Raw genomic sequence first — 16,606 nt, forward strand, 5'->3', positions numbered from 1 at the left:
GAACATAAACAACTATCCATATAGATCTTCCTTATGTGATTTGCAGTCTAAAAGAATTGTGAATGCATCCATAAAAATAATGAAGAGAATGACTAAAATCACTTGGCTGATTCATTGAATTGAGCTATCACTCACACTGGGATCTCCATCACTCTTCCGTCTTCACTCATTGCTGCTCATCCTCTATTCCTGCTATTTCGGTTGATGCTCATCCGCCCTCCTTGCGTTATGCACTATCGAATTCGATGTTGCTTCCTAGTTCTTAGTGCTGGTTTACCGCCCTTCGCTTGCAGCTACACTGGTCGTTCTTGTTGGTTGCTTCTCATGCTCTACCCAAGGTGAAGGTCGATGGGCTCGCCATGTATGTCACGGGGTCTGGCTAAACTATGCTTACGAGTGGATTTGGTCTGGTGTCACTCGATATCGCTCGGGTGGTTGTGGCGATCCGAATTTGTGCACAACATGATCGAAATCTACAAAGTTTATGCATCCATTGGTGATGGTGAGAGTTTAGCAATAATTAAAGATTTTTCGATAGGTTGTAATTAAGAACACATGGTGTTTATTGCATGCACATCATGTTACAATATGTATCTTAGGTGTACGCTTCCAGGGATTTTCTCATGTTGCAAATATGTTCCTTAGTTATTGTGTGCATTGTTAATATTGTTTCACAAATTGGTTCTTCATGTTGCATATGTTGGGGTTTATATTCCTCAGATTTGCTGCTCTGATGGGAACATGTTGCATATGTTTTTTTTAGGCTGCTACCTGGGCGCGTTCCAATTGTTGTAGAATGTCTACACATATTTTGCGATCAATGTTTTTTCTCAAATGATATTACTCGTATTCATGAAAACGTTGTGTAATGATCCTACATCCTCTCCCGCCTGTGGGACAGCTAGGATGATCATACCTCCCCCCCCCCCCCCCCTACTTCCCCTTGTGTACATACAGATCGGCTGCTTGACCATTTTCGAGTTATGGAATAACAAACGGTGGGGAGTTTTTTTCCCGTCACCCTCGAAAAAAAAAACGTTGTGTAATGAAGATTTGTGATTTTTTTTTGCGAATTATGAAGATTTGTGATTCGATCGGCATGCTTTCTTGAGGAGATTTGATCGGGTCGATTTACGGTAGCACATTTCCTTGTTCGTAAGTATTTTTTGTGGCTGTAGCATTTTAGTCCCCCGCATCATTCTGCGCTCAACGCCTTTATAAACCCAACCGCGCGTCACACAAACCATTCCTCCCGTCTTCCGTTGCCTCTCCCACTCTCGTGGTCTCGCCGCCATGCACATGGAAGCACCACATCCTCCTCCGTCAATGGATATCCATGAGCCCGCGCCGCCGTCCCCTCTCTACTCCGACATTTCGCCGCACTTCCCGCCGTCCATCGCAGACGCCGGCGCCGGCGCGCTGGACCTCTCCTTCACCTCCACCGCCTCCGCGTCCACCTCCTCCTTCACCACCGCCACCACCTTCAGCGCGCGGAGCTCGCTCTCCCTGCCGTCCTTCTCTTCGTCCACCTCTCTCTCGCCACGGCCGCACTCGTCATCCGCATCCCCACACTGGACGCACCTCGCCGCCGCCCGCGCCACCACCCCTGACGGCGTCCTCCGCCTGGCCCACCTGCACCTCATCCGCGAGCTCGGCCACGGACACCTCGCGCGGGTCTTCCTCTGCCGCCTCAAGTCCTCGCCGCCGGCCTCCCCGCTCTTCGCGCTCAAGGTCGTCGACCTCCGCGACGACGACCCGTCACGCGTCTGCCACGTCCTCGCCGAGTCCCGCGTCCTCTCCGCGCTCGACCACCCCTTCGTGCCCACCCTCTACGCGCGCCTCGATGCCGGGCGCTACGCGTGCTTCCTCATGGACTACTGCGCCGGGGGCGACCTGCACTCGGTGCTCCGCCGCCGCCCCGGAGGCCGCCTGCCCGTCGCCGCTGCGAGGTTCTACGCCGCCGAGGTGCTGCTCGCTATCGAGTACCTGCACGTGCTCGGGTTCGTGTACCGCGACCTCAAGCCGGAGAACGTCCTGCTCCGAGGCGACGGGCACGTCGTGCTCTCTGACTTCGACCTCGCGCTCCCAGCGTCCGTGGAGCCTTCCGTCCGCCGCCGACAGGTGCGGCAGCCGAGCCGACGCCGCAAGAGGAGCTTCCTGCCGTCGTGCTTCGGATCCGCCAAGGGCGGCAGCGACGAGGAGGATGCCGACGTTGACGCGAAGGAGCGGTTCGAGTTCGTGGCCGAACCGACGGCCGCGAGCTCCAGGGACTGCGTGGGCACGCACGAGTACCTGGCGCCGGAGCTCGTGAGCGGGAGCGGGCACGGTAACGGCGTGGACTGGTGGGCGTTCGGGGTGTTCCTGTACGAGCTGGTGTACGGGCGCACGCCGTTCAAGGGCGCCGCCAAGGACGTGACGCTGAAGAACATCCTGTCGAAGCAGGTGACGTACCCGAAGCTCGACGGCGACGCGGAGGCCGCGGCGCAGCTGCGGGACCTCATCGGCAGGCTGCTCGAGAGGGACCCGCGGCGGCGCATGGGCGCCGCGCGCGGCGCCGCCGAGATCAAGAGGCACCCGTTCTTCGCCGGCGTGGACTGGGCGCTCATACGGTGCGTGACGCCGCCGCTTGTGCCGGAGGCCGACGCCGCGTCTCCCACCGCCGCCGTCGCAGGCGCGAAGCTCGGGAGCTGGAACAGCTTGGGCGGCAGCAGCTTCAAGAAAGCCAGTAGCTTCAAGAAGAGCAGCAGCTTCGGCAGGAGGTCGAGTGTCGAGGAGCGGCAGGGGGTCTTCTGCAAGCTCATGAGCTGGAATCAGGAGAGCCGATGCAAGAGGACGAGGACGAGCAAGCTGAAACCATGAAATCTGTTCTTGTCTGTCGTTGGTGTGAGTTCGTTTTAATTTTGTTCGTTTAGGTTTCGTGACATGTGCATAGAAGACTATAGAGTGGTGTGGGTTCTGATCGAGTTGGAGGCTGAGGAGGAGCTTTGTAGTTTGTACAAAGATCGAGGCGATGTATATGTCACTGCGTTGACATGTGGTTTGATCCGTGCCCGTATATGGAGAAACTTCATCCCTTGTTCACCCAGATTTGTTTTCTCATAATTATCAGATCATCTGTGCCTATTACAGTACTGTATGTGGATTCAGCTCTGACAGATTGACTAGTTGCCGTCACAAGTTAAATCCAGGTCCGAGCATCAAGTTCCAGTTTGACTGCATGTCCCCTTCTCTGAATTGGTTCTGCTGGACCTTCTCCCTCCGCGGATCGATGCGATCACGACTTTGTCGCACACATGCACCATGCGTGTTGATCACTAATACTTAATCTGTCTAGTTTTTTTTTTCTAAAGAAAATGAAGGTAGACCCCGATCTTTACATCAAAATTCAAAATGATGCACACAATATTATTTATTTACATTATTCAAAAGAGCATTGCAAAGAAAATACTAAAAATATGCCCACATGAGGGATAGCAACGCCGAAAGCGCAGCTATCATCTGATCCAGCATACCCAGATCTAGGGTTTCCTCCGAAGTAGCACGAGCGAGTGGATGTTGACCGCAACGGCGATTCCTTCAACAAAATAACGACGTGTATATGCCGCCATCAACTGCCATGACCAGAGTCGGAGCAAGGGTATCTCACTAGGGACACCCGCCGCAACGCCAACAACCTTGATGAAGGGCCGTAGACGCTGCGATCGCGTATCATGAATGGAATCAAAGCTCGATTTTCACCGACAACCTCACCTCCCCAACTTGCCGCCAGGGCTAGATGTGGGATCATGAGATCCGCCACAACTAGTCGGATGACCACCCTTAGCAGAGTTGTAGGCCACCACCACGATGCTCGGGCCAATACCCCCGGCTTCCTCATGCTGCAGGCCTAGCCCAGGTCCGGTGGTGTTGGTGGGGTCTAGGAGGTGCATCAGACTATGTAGGCCGCGACTTGTCCCAACCCATGTAGACCTAGACTGGGCATGTATGCACCATGCCATCACCACTCGCGCCGCATGCCGCAAGCTTGTCGGGCCACCCTGGTTGTCGTGCCCCGTAACATATCTTTAGAGATGCTGGAGCGGCTATGGCCGCTGCGACCCGAACACCATCTGAGGAGATCCACCGCCGACGCGGCACCACACCGACTTTGCCAGGCGATGCATTCGGGGTGGCGACAGCGGTAGGAGGGAAGTGCTCAGAATCCTGATCGTGCTAGCTAGCTAATCTAGTTCTTCACCTACGAAGGTAAGATACCTTAGAAATTGACGTGGCTAATTCAAGATTTATCGAGAGAAGGATCCTTTTCGAGTTTCCATTTCTTCATTTAGAATCTGAGCTCTTCTATCTTCGACTTATTTCTTTTTTGATTTATTCTTTATATTTTGATATTATAAACTAACAAAATGCAATTTGTTTTATTTTTATAACACTATGATAGGAAATGAAAGAAAAGGTCGAGCTTAAGCAGATTCCATTGCGGAAATGATAACCTGCACTGCAGGGCGTATCCTTATTGGTCTTTGGTGTCATACCATCTACCTACTCCCGCATAAAACCCGTTTATTTGGATCCCATCAACAAGATAAGATCCTGCTACTAGTTGGCTTTTATCGATGGTCCAATCTTCCAGATGGAATTTTAATGGCTTTTATTATCCTTTACCCTATTGAGATTGGAGAAATTTTAATTCTCGGTCATATGGCATCAGCCAATTTTAGTTTTTTCGATAAAGAGTATATATTAATATCAAGAAGATACCAATTAGACATAGCCTCTACAACAACGCAGTATCCTAATGGCAACACGGATGCACACAACCAAAAAAAAAGAATTACATAAAATAATCCCACTACAGAGATCTATTCCTTGTGGCAGCGAATCAAACACCACAAATGCAGCACCAGAAATCCATCTTCTCCAAAAGCGACGCCTCCAAGAAGAAAACAGAGCATAACCCCGTCGTCACCCTGATCATAGCTAGACCATAGGTTTTCACCCTATGCTTTCATAGCTAGATCATAGGTTTAAGCGACGCCAGGGGCGAGAAATCGCGGGCCACCGGAGGGCGCCCCATCGAAGCCGTCCCTGCCGCTGCCGTCGCTGGCCTCCTCGGCGGCGGTGGCGGCCCCCCGCTACCAAAGGTGGTCGGGGGTCCTGGTTTCATGCGTGGGGGTCGGCCGCCTCGTGGGGGACGACAGCGGTCGGGAGTGGAGGACGAGCCGGTGGGTTCGGGGCAAGGTGGTGGCTCGGGGCGAGCGAGAGGCGGCTCGCCGACATCTACGGCGCGCTCAGCGGCGGTGGTCGTGGTCTGCTCGGGGCAGCGAGGCAGCCAAGGTGCGGGGCTCAATGGTCAGATATGTTGCACGGCGTTGGAGGTCGCTTGGCGCGGCGGCTCGCCGTCGTGCAGAGGTCTTGGCAGTGTCCCCTGCCTGTGGTGGTCCTCCCCCATGTCAGTTTTGCGGTGGTGGTCGTCGGGAGGTCGGCAGGGGCATGGGAGGCGGCGGATCTGGCACTACATGTCCAGGTCCGGCCATGGCTATTCCCGGCAGTTCCGGCTCTGCAGGTGGCGGTGAGGATCCTGACAGGGATGATTTTGGAGTGAAGGGGCAGCCAGTGAGAACCGTACCTCGACCTCGGTCTTGGTGGATGATGGTGACGTCACTTGACGTCGTTACCTTGTCGAAGGCATCGTATTTGCGTGTCTCGTCTTTTTTCTCGGTTTGGCATGAATAATGGTGGTTGTCCTAGGATTCCTCTCGCTCCAAGTGAAGATCGGTCGGATGCTTCTTCCTGCCGGGTTGGCTGGATTGTCATGTTCCGGAAGGCCCTGTCGGCAAAATTCATTGTGCGATCAATGCCTGAAGATTGCTGGATTGGGTGCTTTTGGTCATGCGCACCCATGTTTTTTATCTGACCGTTTGGTTTCAGAGGGAGCGCTTCGAAGCTCTGCTAGCTGTTAATATTATGGAGTTTTCTTTCCATGGTGCTGGCGGAGAAGGTCATGAAAGCTAAGGTCGGTGGAAGAGCAACGGTGGTCGGGTCTTGGTGGTGAGGTGGAATTGGCTTGTAGCTACGTGACTTCGAACATCGACTTGTATGTGGGGGCAACTACACAGGAGAAGTTCAGAGTTCTATCTTTCAGGGTGAAAATCCAAGGTCTGGCCTTAACTGGTTATGCCTGGCAATGTTCGTGTTGAAGGCATTTTTTTGAGAGAGAGGACTTTCTTCAGGGTGAAAACCTAAGATCTGTGATCGGGCGATGACAGCGTTTGTGCACTGTTTCCTTCTTGGAGGCGTCGCTTATGGAGAAGCTGATCTTCTGGCGTTGTCTTGGTGGTGTTAGAGTTGATGTTTAGAGTTTTCGATCTCTGTAGCGGGGCTTTTCTTTTTTGTAATTCTTCTATCTTTTTTAGTTGTGTGCATCCTTTATGTTATCAGGGCATGATGTTGTTGCAGAGGCTGGGTGTAATGGGTATCTACGCGATATTAATATAAGAAAAAAATGCAACTAGGAAAACTCGATTGCAATTGCAACACCATGTATAATTGGAAGCACATGTGCAACTCTTCGATGCACAGAAGCACGGGGCAAAGTCCCTTCGGGGACATCCGATAAAATTGGAACGATACAGAGAAGCACGGCGCAAATCCAGTAATCCCCAAGTCAGCCGAGTTCTAAGTTAATTCTTAATTAATCGATAGAGAACTAGCAAAAAGAAACCTAAATTCATGCCTAGCGGATCGACCGGCATGAAACTGCCCTCGTTACTAGTCCTCTGGGGAGTGTTTCTTTTCAGTTTTGACGAATACAAGTGTAGATTGGAGAAGACGCATTTCCTTTGCAAGTGGTTGGCATTTTCTGTTAGATTTATCCAATGATTGGGCTGTGAAGAGATAGTTCGTTGATGCATGAACTTAGTGGAGTGTGGGGGACTGTACGTACACACATGTATGATATCTAAATAATCTTGCTCGCACACTTATGTATGTATCTTGGCATCCCTTTCATCCTTGTCGAGGTGAAAGCGAGAGTTGCCGGAGCACCGGAGCGACAGCGAAAGCCGAAAGCGAGACATGCGAGCAGCAGAAGCATTACAGATATACTCCAACGCGCGTATACGTAGCAGGTGTTGAGGTCGCAGAGATCGCGGGATCCCCAACGCGCCACGCCGTCGGGGCATCAGAGGCCAGGCTCGCAGTGTGCACCACACCATGCCATTGCCATGGCGGTCCCTGTGCCATGGCCAGACGATCGTCGAGGACGACGAGACGACGGGTACGATGCATGCGAATAAACCTGTAAAGCGCTCGTCTCCAGTCCCGGGAGAGGCGCCAACGCTTGAAGATAACACACAGCCGAGTGCAGTGCAGGTTAAAGGTGAAAGCTAGGGCTGGCTTGATCAAAAGATACATGGCTGGCCGGAGAATGTGCCTTTTGCGGGGGTGATTACTTTCCCGCACTCCCACGCAGTGCACTGCATCAGTCTATCTATCCATTGTCCTCGATGCAAACCTTTGTCTTTGTTTGCCTTCCTTTCTTTCAGGGGAGCACGCGCAGCGCCTGAAATTCATGCGTCCATGTGATGTGAGCGAGCGAGTTCCCCTACTGTTCATAACCGGAGATGTGCGAGGAGAGCCTCAGTTCACCGGTTACACTTTTGTCAATCGTCATGTCAGAGGCCTTCGTTGGAGCTTGGGGCTTGCAGGAAGTAAATGTCAGCAGATCGATGCATGGCAGTTGATTAGCTGAACACGTTCAGAGAACCGACCGCTCAGTTGATCTCGTTGCTGCTGCAGGAAATTTGAAATGTGAACGAGGGGAAGATAAGAGCATACGTATGATCGAGCATTAGCAAATTAGTGCATGCTCATTGGAGTGTACTTAAAGAAATATGCCGTACGCAACACCCTTATAAACATATGCTGATTCATCAAGTCTCTGGGGAATATCGATCGGTGCATGCACACTAGTACCGCATCTCGCTACTTCACACCATATGAATGGAATTCCCAATGTAATGCAACGATTAATCAACGGCTGCACCCAGAACCGCAATAATCGAGAGGGGTAGATTCAACCGCCGGCCGGCTTAGCAGTGGGATCGATCCAGCACGAGGCACGGCCGGCGACGCGTCACCTGCATGGAGAGCCTACACACACAGTCCGGTTTTCTTTCTCTAGCAAGCAATATCTCGTCCTAAGTTTGTACTCTGTAAAAAATGTAAATGTTGCAACCTTATCATACAGATGGATCTAAAACAAAAATACGTTTAGATTAAATGCCCTACCAGCTACTACGTTCTGAGGATAACAAAGGTCCCTCGCGTCACTCCTAGGGGCTGCTCTACCCACCGCCGCCCCCTCTCACCACCCCCCCCCATATCCGTACCGTACCGTCGTTGGAGGAACCCAAATGGTGGTGGCGGGCTCTCATCCTTAGAGCGTCGGCGGCGGGGGCCTCCTCCTCCTCCCAGCGTGGTTGAAGAGGCTTTGTGTAATTTATATGTTTGCAATATTAATATATTTTTTCTCGAAAAAAGCATCCGTATGTAAACAGAACTGTGATACTTATTTTAGAACGAATGTAGTAGTAAGTGTTAATCATATATGGACCATCCTCCTTGTCTTAATGTAGAATTAATCTTTCGTCCATTAATTCTCTGACTTCTTTTTGGCGTGTAATTCTCTGACTTATTATATCTAGAAAGTACGAGTGGATGATCGATCGATGCTTCCTTTCGATCTCGTGGCATCTCAGCTTGGACGAGGCTGCAGGTCGTGTGGCCATGGATCATTAATGTGCGAGCTACGGCAACGTGCTCATGTTGGTGATCTGGGGAATAGCAGATCCCATTGCGTATGGTGCTACGGATACGGAGGAGGAAGAAAAATCGATCGAAAAGGAGAGGAGGAACACGCGGATGCATGCAGTGCAGCTTTATTCCGGTGGAAGAAGAAGCAGCTAGCGGATCGAGCGCGCGTGACATGCGCTTCGTTTCACAACGAACGGAAACGTACCGCACAAAATGAACATTCCCGCTGCGCTTTCTTCCTTTCCCTTCTGCCCCCTTCACTTTGCTCTGAACCCCAAAACGTCTTTGCAGCAGTATATCCCCTTGGCTTTTGGCCTCACAAAGATGCTCTGACGAACATGGTTAAATCTGTTAAGTGACAATGCACGATCATCTTAACCGCTGCTATCGCAGTTTGCCGAACTAGCTATTGGGTTCTTGCCACTTGAGGTATCCGTCCATTCATTCTCAAGCTGTACATATTCCACTGGAGTATAATATGGTTTCAGAGGCATCACAGAGATTTAACCGATTGTGCCGGCCATGCTGCTTCCTGCCAGTTAGTTCAGCGAAAAGAAAATCGAAGCAATTCCAGTTAACAATTCTCTACCGTTAGGCACGAGGAGCACCACGATCTAATAATAATGCAGAGGGATCGGGCATTATCATATGAGTTTTTTTTTTGTCTCAGCTGGGATCGACTGCAAAGTATTGCTGCTGTCATTAAGCATGAGATGAGACGAGGGCGCACCGTGATCTGAGAGAAGATTCCATCGCCTCCTCCTCCTAATTGACATTCAACCACTAGTGGAAAATGGGGCATCCATCTAAGCCATTGGTACCGGTTCCCTTACGAACCGGTGCCAATGGGGCAATCTGCACCGGTTCGCGGGCTCAGGCGTGCGAGGAGCATTGGCACCGGTTCTTTAGGGGCTTTCGTACCGGTTCGTGTTAGGAACCGGTACGAAATGTCTTCGGCCATCTGTCAGACGCTTGGTGGGGCCCGGGCAGGACCTTTGGTACCGGTTTGTAACACGAACCGGTACCAAAGGGTTCCCTATATCATCATCGATCGAGCCCGTCCCTCGGTCGTCCCCTGGCCGGCTCCTTTCCTGTTCTTCCTCTCACACACAAAATTTTTGCACCTCTCACACTCCAATAAATCACTAATTTTTCTCCACCATTTTAACAAGAATAAGGGCATTCATCTATCCAACGGTTAGCACTATCATCCTTTCTTCCGGCGTTCCTAATTTTGCACATCTCTTTGGTAGTTTTAACTCGTACTATTTTTCTAGTGCTAGCAAGGTGTTTGATGAAATTCCTAAGTTAGGGATTTTACTTTTTTATAATCAATTTGACCTGATATTATGGTATATTTTGTAGGTTTTAATTAGTATCATCCCCGTCTTACCGCCGTCGATCGCCAGCGTCGTCCCTAGCCGGCACCGTACAACCTCGGTGAGCCTCTTCTTTTTTATAAAAAAACTTAGTTTTATGTGATGAACTTGAATATTAATTAAGTTGGTCACTCATATATCCATGATGTTGTGTACTTAATGATTTTTGATATACATATAAAATGCAGATGAGTCGACAATGGATGTACGGTGACCGGGTCCATCCCGAGTTCATTACCGGCATGCATTATTTTCTCAACGTGGCTGAGGCAAACAAGCGAGTCGAATGGTTTCATGTATTGTCCATGTAGTTCCTGTAAGAATATGAAGGATTACTCTACCTCGAAGACCCTTCACGTCCATCTGCCGGAGAATGGTTTCATGCCCAGCTATAATTGTTGGACCAAGCACGGAGAAAGAGGGGTTATATTGGAAGACAACGAAGAAGAAGAGGATAGTGACAACTATCCCTTATTCACTGAAGACGGTGGTAGTAGAATGGGGGAAGACGAAGCTGAAGAAGAGCCCATTTTCGATGAGCCGATTTTTGATGACCCGGATGACGATTTGGGTCGGGCCATTCTTGATGCGAAGATGAACTGCGGAAATGAAAAGGAGAGGTTGAAGTTGGAGAAAATGTTAGAGGATCACAACAAACTGTTGTACCCAAATTGCGAAAATGGTCGAGAAAAAGCTGGGTACCACGCTGGAATTGCTGCAAGTGGAAGGCAGAGAATGGTACTTCGACAAGGGATTTGAAAAGTTGCTGAAAATAATAAAGAAGATGCTTCCAGGGGAGAACGTGTTGCCCTCTAGCACGTACGAAGCAAAGAAGGTTGTCTGCCCTCTAGGATTAGAGGTGCGGAAGATACATGCATGCATCAATGATCGCATCCTCTACCGCGGGGAGTACGAGAATTTGAATGCATGCCCGGTATGTAGTGCATTGAGGTATAAGATCAGGCGAGATGACCCCGGCGATGTTGAGGGTGAGTCCACCCCGGGAAGAGGGTTCCTGCGAAGGTGATGTGGTATGCTCCTATAATACCACGGTTGAAACGTTTGTTCCGGAACAAAGAGCATGCCAAGTTGTTGCGATGGCACAAAGAGGACCGTAAGAAAGATGTGATGCTCGAGACACCCCGCCGACGGGTCGCAAGTGGAGAAAAATCGACAGAGAGTTCAAGTCATTTTCAGATGACGCAAGGAACTTAAGATTTGGTCTAAGTACGGATGGCTTTAATCCTTTCGGGGAGCAGAGCTCCAGTCATAGCACCCGGCCAGTGACTCTATGTATCTATAACCTTCCTCCTTGGTTGTGCATGAAGCGGAAGTTCATTATGATGCCAGTGCTCATCCAGGGCCGAAGCAACCCGGCAACGACATTGATGTGTACCCGAGGCCATTGGTTGAAGAACTTTTAGAGTTGTGGCGTGACGAAGGTGTACCTGTGTGGGATGAGCACGAACAAAAGGAATTTAACCTACGAGCGTTGTTATTTGTAACCATCAATGATTGGCCTGCTCTTGGTAACATTTCGAGGCAGTCAAACAAGGGATACAATGCATGCACACACTGTTTAGGTGAGACTCGATAGTATTTATTTGGGAAACAAGAATGTGTACCGGGGCATCGTCGATTTCTTCCAAAACAACATCACGTAAGAAAGAGAGGAAAGCATTTCGGAGGTGAGGCAGATAACCGAACCAAGCCTACCCGCCCTAATGGGGAAGTTATATATGATATGGTCAAGGATTTAGAAGTGATCTTTGGAAAGGGTCCCGGCGGACAATCTGTTCCGCATGATGTTGACGGACACGTACCCATGTGGAAGAAGAAGTCGATATTTTGGGAGCTACCCTACTGGAAATTCTTAGAGGTTCACTCTGCAATCGACGTGATGCACGTGACGAAAAATCTTTGCGTGAACCTGCTAAACTTCTTGGGCGTGTATGGGAAGACAAAAGATACACCGGATGCACGGCGGGACCAGACAAAGTATCCACGAAGGAAACAACCCGAATCCAGAGAAGTATCAAGGTCCCGCTAGACTATGCTCTTACCAAAGAGGAGAAGGAGATCTTTTTGAAGTCCTGAGTAGCATCAAGGTCCCGTCCGGCTTCTCGTCGAATATAAAGGGAATAATAAACATGTCGGAGAAAAAGTTTCAAAACCTAAAGTCTCATGACTCGCCACGTGATTATGACACAATTACTTCCGGTTGCATTGAGGGGCTTCGCCGGAAAATGTTCGAGTACCCATTGTGAAGCTATGTGCGTTCCTCAATGCAATTTCTCAGAAGGTGATCAATACACTTACTCTACAAAATATACCGAAGGATGTGGTCCAATGTCTAGTCAGCTTCGAGTTGGTGTTCCCACCATCCTTCTTCAATATTATGACACATCTCCTAGTTCACCTGGTCGAAGAGATTGGCGTTCTCGGTCCCGTATTTCTACACAACATGTTCCCCTTTGAGAGATTCATGGGAGTCTTAAAGAAGTACGTTCATAACCGTGCTAGGCCGTGAAGGAAGCATCTCCAAGGGCTATGGAACGAGAGGAGGTCATTGAGTTTTGTGTTGACTTTATTCCCGACCTTAAGCCGATCGGTGTTCCTGAATCGCGCTATGAGGGGAGACTGCGTGGAAAAGGCACGCTAGGAAAGAAATCAGCAACGTGTATGGACGGACATTCTTTCACTCAAGCACACTACACGGTTCTACTTAATTCCATCTTGGTGGCTCCGTACAAAGAGGAACACAAGGAGATCTTACGCTCTAAATACCCGGAGCAACGTGAAGATTGGATTGATGGAGAACACATGAAGACTTTCGGCGGTTGGTTGCAAACACGTCTCATGAATGTCACCGATGACGAGCAGCTGTACTTGTTGGCCAAGCAACCATCTTCTACTATATCGACTTTTCAAGGGTACGAGATTAATGGGAACACATTTTACACTTTGGCCCAAGACAAAAAGAGCACCAACCAAAACAAGTGGTGTCCGCTTTGATGCAGAAGATGGCAATGGGAACAAGGTCACATATTATGGGTACATAGAGGAGATATGGGAACTTGACTATGGACCTAATTTCAAGGTCCCTTTGTTCCGGTGTAAATGGTTCAACCTGAAAGACGGGGTACAGGTAGACCCGCAGTACGGAATGACTACAGTGGATTTCAAGAATCTTGGGTACGACACCGAACCATTCGTCCTAGCCAGTGAAGTGGCTCAGGTTTTTTATGTGAAGGATATGTCTAGCAAACCGAAAAAAAGAAAAGAAAGGCAAGAGGACACATCATACGATGAGCCAAAGCGGCACATAGTTCTTTCGAGAAAAAGAAACATCGTGGGAGTAGAGGACAAGACAGACATGTCGGAAGATTATAATAAGTTTGACGATATTCCACCCTTCAAGGTAAAAATTGACCCAAGCATCATCTTAAACAATGAAGATTGTCCATGGTTGCGTCGCAAGAAGAAGAAAGGGAAACGAGCGAAGAAAACTCGGAAGACTAGCTAGCTACATATAGGGATCATAACTTGTGTATCTCAATATGGAAATCACTTTTGTGTAATGATGTTACCGTATGTAAGATATTAACAATGGAGATGGTTGGCTTGTTTTACTAGTTAAGTCACGGGCTTGTATGTAAGATATTAATATAGGGCATGTGCACCAAGGGCATATTCGAGAAGTTCCGCCACGGGAGATTTCCCACCGACGGGCGTCGTGCGCTACATACTTTATCTCATCGAGCGAGAGCGTTCTTATCCTGCCGACAGCTTTACTACCGGTTGCACCCACCAACCGGTACTAAAGGTTACCCACGCGTCCTTATCCCACCGACGGGCGTCGTGCGCTACATACTTTATCTCATCGAGCAGGGCGTCCTTATCCTCGCCGACAGCTTTAGTACCGGTTGCACCCACCAACCGTACTAAAGGTTTGCCTCGATCCGTCTTCCCGCCTATTTTCTTCCCGCGCTTTCCACCGGTTCCCGCCTCGTCTTCCCGCCATTTTTTCACTATATATATGTAGGCTTGGCCACCATTTACATATCACATCTAGACTCATATCCGCAAACCTCATCATTCTCTCCCATGGCTTCCATCGCATCTCTAACCCCCGGGAGGCGGAGGCGCTTTGCGCCTCGAACTACCCCCGCCCGCCGGGCTACCGCGTCCCGACCGGCTGGTTGCTAAGCGTCGGAGGCGTACCGGTCCCTCCAGTCCCTCTAGGTGTGGCGCGCGAGATGGCCATCACGAACCACTACTACTTCGAGCTCACGCCGGAGCAGCGGAGGAATCCCCGGTGGCATCCCGACTACGGCCCGACTTGGGAAAGCTTCTTCATCAATCGGCGTGAGAGGGCGCTTGCCGAGCACGAGGAGGGCGGCCCGCCTCCTCCGAACTTCAACGAGGCCGGCCGTCGGGCCGTGGTGGCGCGGCCGCACTCTCCGAGGCGTCATGGCCTACCGTGGCCCCCGCCTGCGCTACCCTCGGTCCCGGCCCACGCGTGCTCACCCGCCGACGTTCGAGTACCGCGACCCCGATGCCGGCGACGATGATGACGGCGACTACGACGACTACGAGTGGCGAGTACTACAGGGCTAGGCAGGAGTATGACTGAATGACTCCCCGATGAGAATTTGGTCATGTATCTTTAATTTTCAGTTAAGCTATGTACTTTTAATTCGAGTTCAATCGTAATAAAATTTCATTCCCGCCCTTTCTTTCTCGCCTTTTTTCTCCCACGCGCGCATCGTGACGGGCAAGTTTCCCGCAGCGACGTCGGGGCGGGAAACTTTCCCGCGCGGACGGCGTCATGGCGGGAGTAAAGAAAAGAAATAGAAAAGAAACAGAAAAGAAAAGAAAAGGAAAAAATAAATAGAAAATAAAAGAAAAGGAAACAGGAAAAGAAAAGAAAAGAAAAAGAAAAGAAAAAGAAAAGCAATAGAAAAAATAAATAGAAAATAAATAGAAAAGAAAAAGAAAAGCAAAAGAAAAAATAAATAGAAAAGCAATAGAAAAAATAAATAAAAAAGAAATAGAAAAGAAAATAAATAGAAAAGAAAAGAAAAAGAAAAGCAATAGAAAATAATAAATAGAAAAGAAAAGAAAAAATAAAAGCAATAGAAAATATAAATAGAAAAGAAAATAAAAGAAAATAATAAATTGAAAAGAAAAGAAAAGAAAAGAAACAGAGAAGAAAAAATAAACAGAAAAGAAAAAGAAACAGCAAAAGAAAAGAAAACAGAAAAACAAAAAAGAAAAACAAAAAAAAAACCTTTGGCACCGGTTGGTGCCACCAACCGGTACGAAAGGCCTTTCGTACCGGTTGGTGGCACCAACCGGTGCCAAAGGTCGTTCCCAGGCATTTTGACTTAGCCGCGCGGCCAAATCTCCCCCAAATCCCCCAAAATCTTCACGAGATTGCCGCGCGCGTCGCCGCCGTCGTCCACGCCGTCGAGCACCACGACGTCGCCGCCGTCGAGCACCACGCCGTCGAACTCCGCGCCGTCGCCGTTGCCATCGTCCGCGCGCTCGCCGTCGTCCACGCCCGCCGAGCACCGCGCCGTCGAACTCCTCTCTCTCTCCGCGCGCGCCGGCGGTACGTACGTCCTCCACGCCGGCCGCCGCACCATGGCGCCGTCGGCGTCCCTCTCCCTTGTCCTGCCCTCGCCCGCGCGCTGCACGCTGCCTCGCTGCTGCTCGCGTCTAGGTCGGCGTCTCGCTGTGCGCTCCCGGCCTCCGCCTCGGCGCCGGCCGGGTCACGCCCGCAGGGTGTTCGACCCATGCCGAGCCGCGCGTGCGCGGTGGTGGAGGCCGTGCGCCGGGGAGATCGAGGGAGGCCGTGCTCCGTCTAGGTCCGCGTCGGCACCCCGTCGGCGGTCGAGCCGGTAGACGAGGTCGTGGGGATGCGGAGCGGCACGAGCTTGCCGCCGGAGAAGAGCTGGTCGGCGGGGAGAATGGTGGACACCGCGGAGCACCCGGCGAGGAAGAACTCGAAGTCGGCGCCGGCCTTGCCCGGTCCCGCTCCCGCGGCCATGGACGCGTCCCTCCCGCCGCCGGCGTCGTCGAGGCCGAAGGAGACGCCGTTGAGTTTGAAGAGTTAAAAGGGGCAGCGAATATTAGAGTACCTATTTTCCTAAGTCAATGTAAAAGAAAAGAGTAGTATGTGTTCTCGAAAAAATAAATATTTTTTGACAAACATGCATTAGTATTAATTCCGGAGAAAACAATCGATGAACAACGAAACATTTTTTAGAAATATAGAGTGGTGGAAGAACACATGCAAATGTGGGCCATTTGAAAATAAAATTGAGGAGTTACCGATGAAGTGCGGTAGGGGCGGACGCGGCCGACGAGCGCGTTCCGGATGTGGAGGCTGCGCACCCGCACGCCGG

At 50.3% G+C, this 16,606-nt stretch overlaps 1 protein-coding gene across 1 annotated transcript; it reads left to right on the forward strand.

Moving 5' to 3' along the window:
- The first annotated feature begins 1,250 nt into the window (after nt 1-1,250).
- On the forward strand, nt 1,251-2,859 carry LOC124700923 (serine/threonine-protein kinase WAG1-like). Its single transcript, XM_047232982.1, has one exon. The coding sequence runs from the start codon at nt 1,294-1,296 to the stop codon at nt 2,857-2,859; it is 1,566 nt and encodes a 521-aa protein (XP_047088938.1). The 5' UTR covers nt 1,251-1,293.
- The last annotated feature ends 13,747 nt before the right edge of the window (nt 2,860-16,606 follow it).

Source organism: Lolium rigidum, chromosome 3 (assembly GCF_022539505.1).
Source record: "Lolium rigidum isolate FL_2022 chromosome 3, APGP_CSIRO_Lrig_0.1, whole genome shotgun sequence".
NCBI classification, from domain to species: Eukaryota; Viridiplantae; Streptophyta; class Magnoliopsida; order Poales; family Poaceae; genus Lolium; species Lolium rigidum.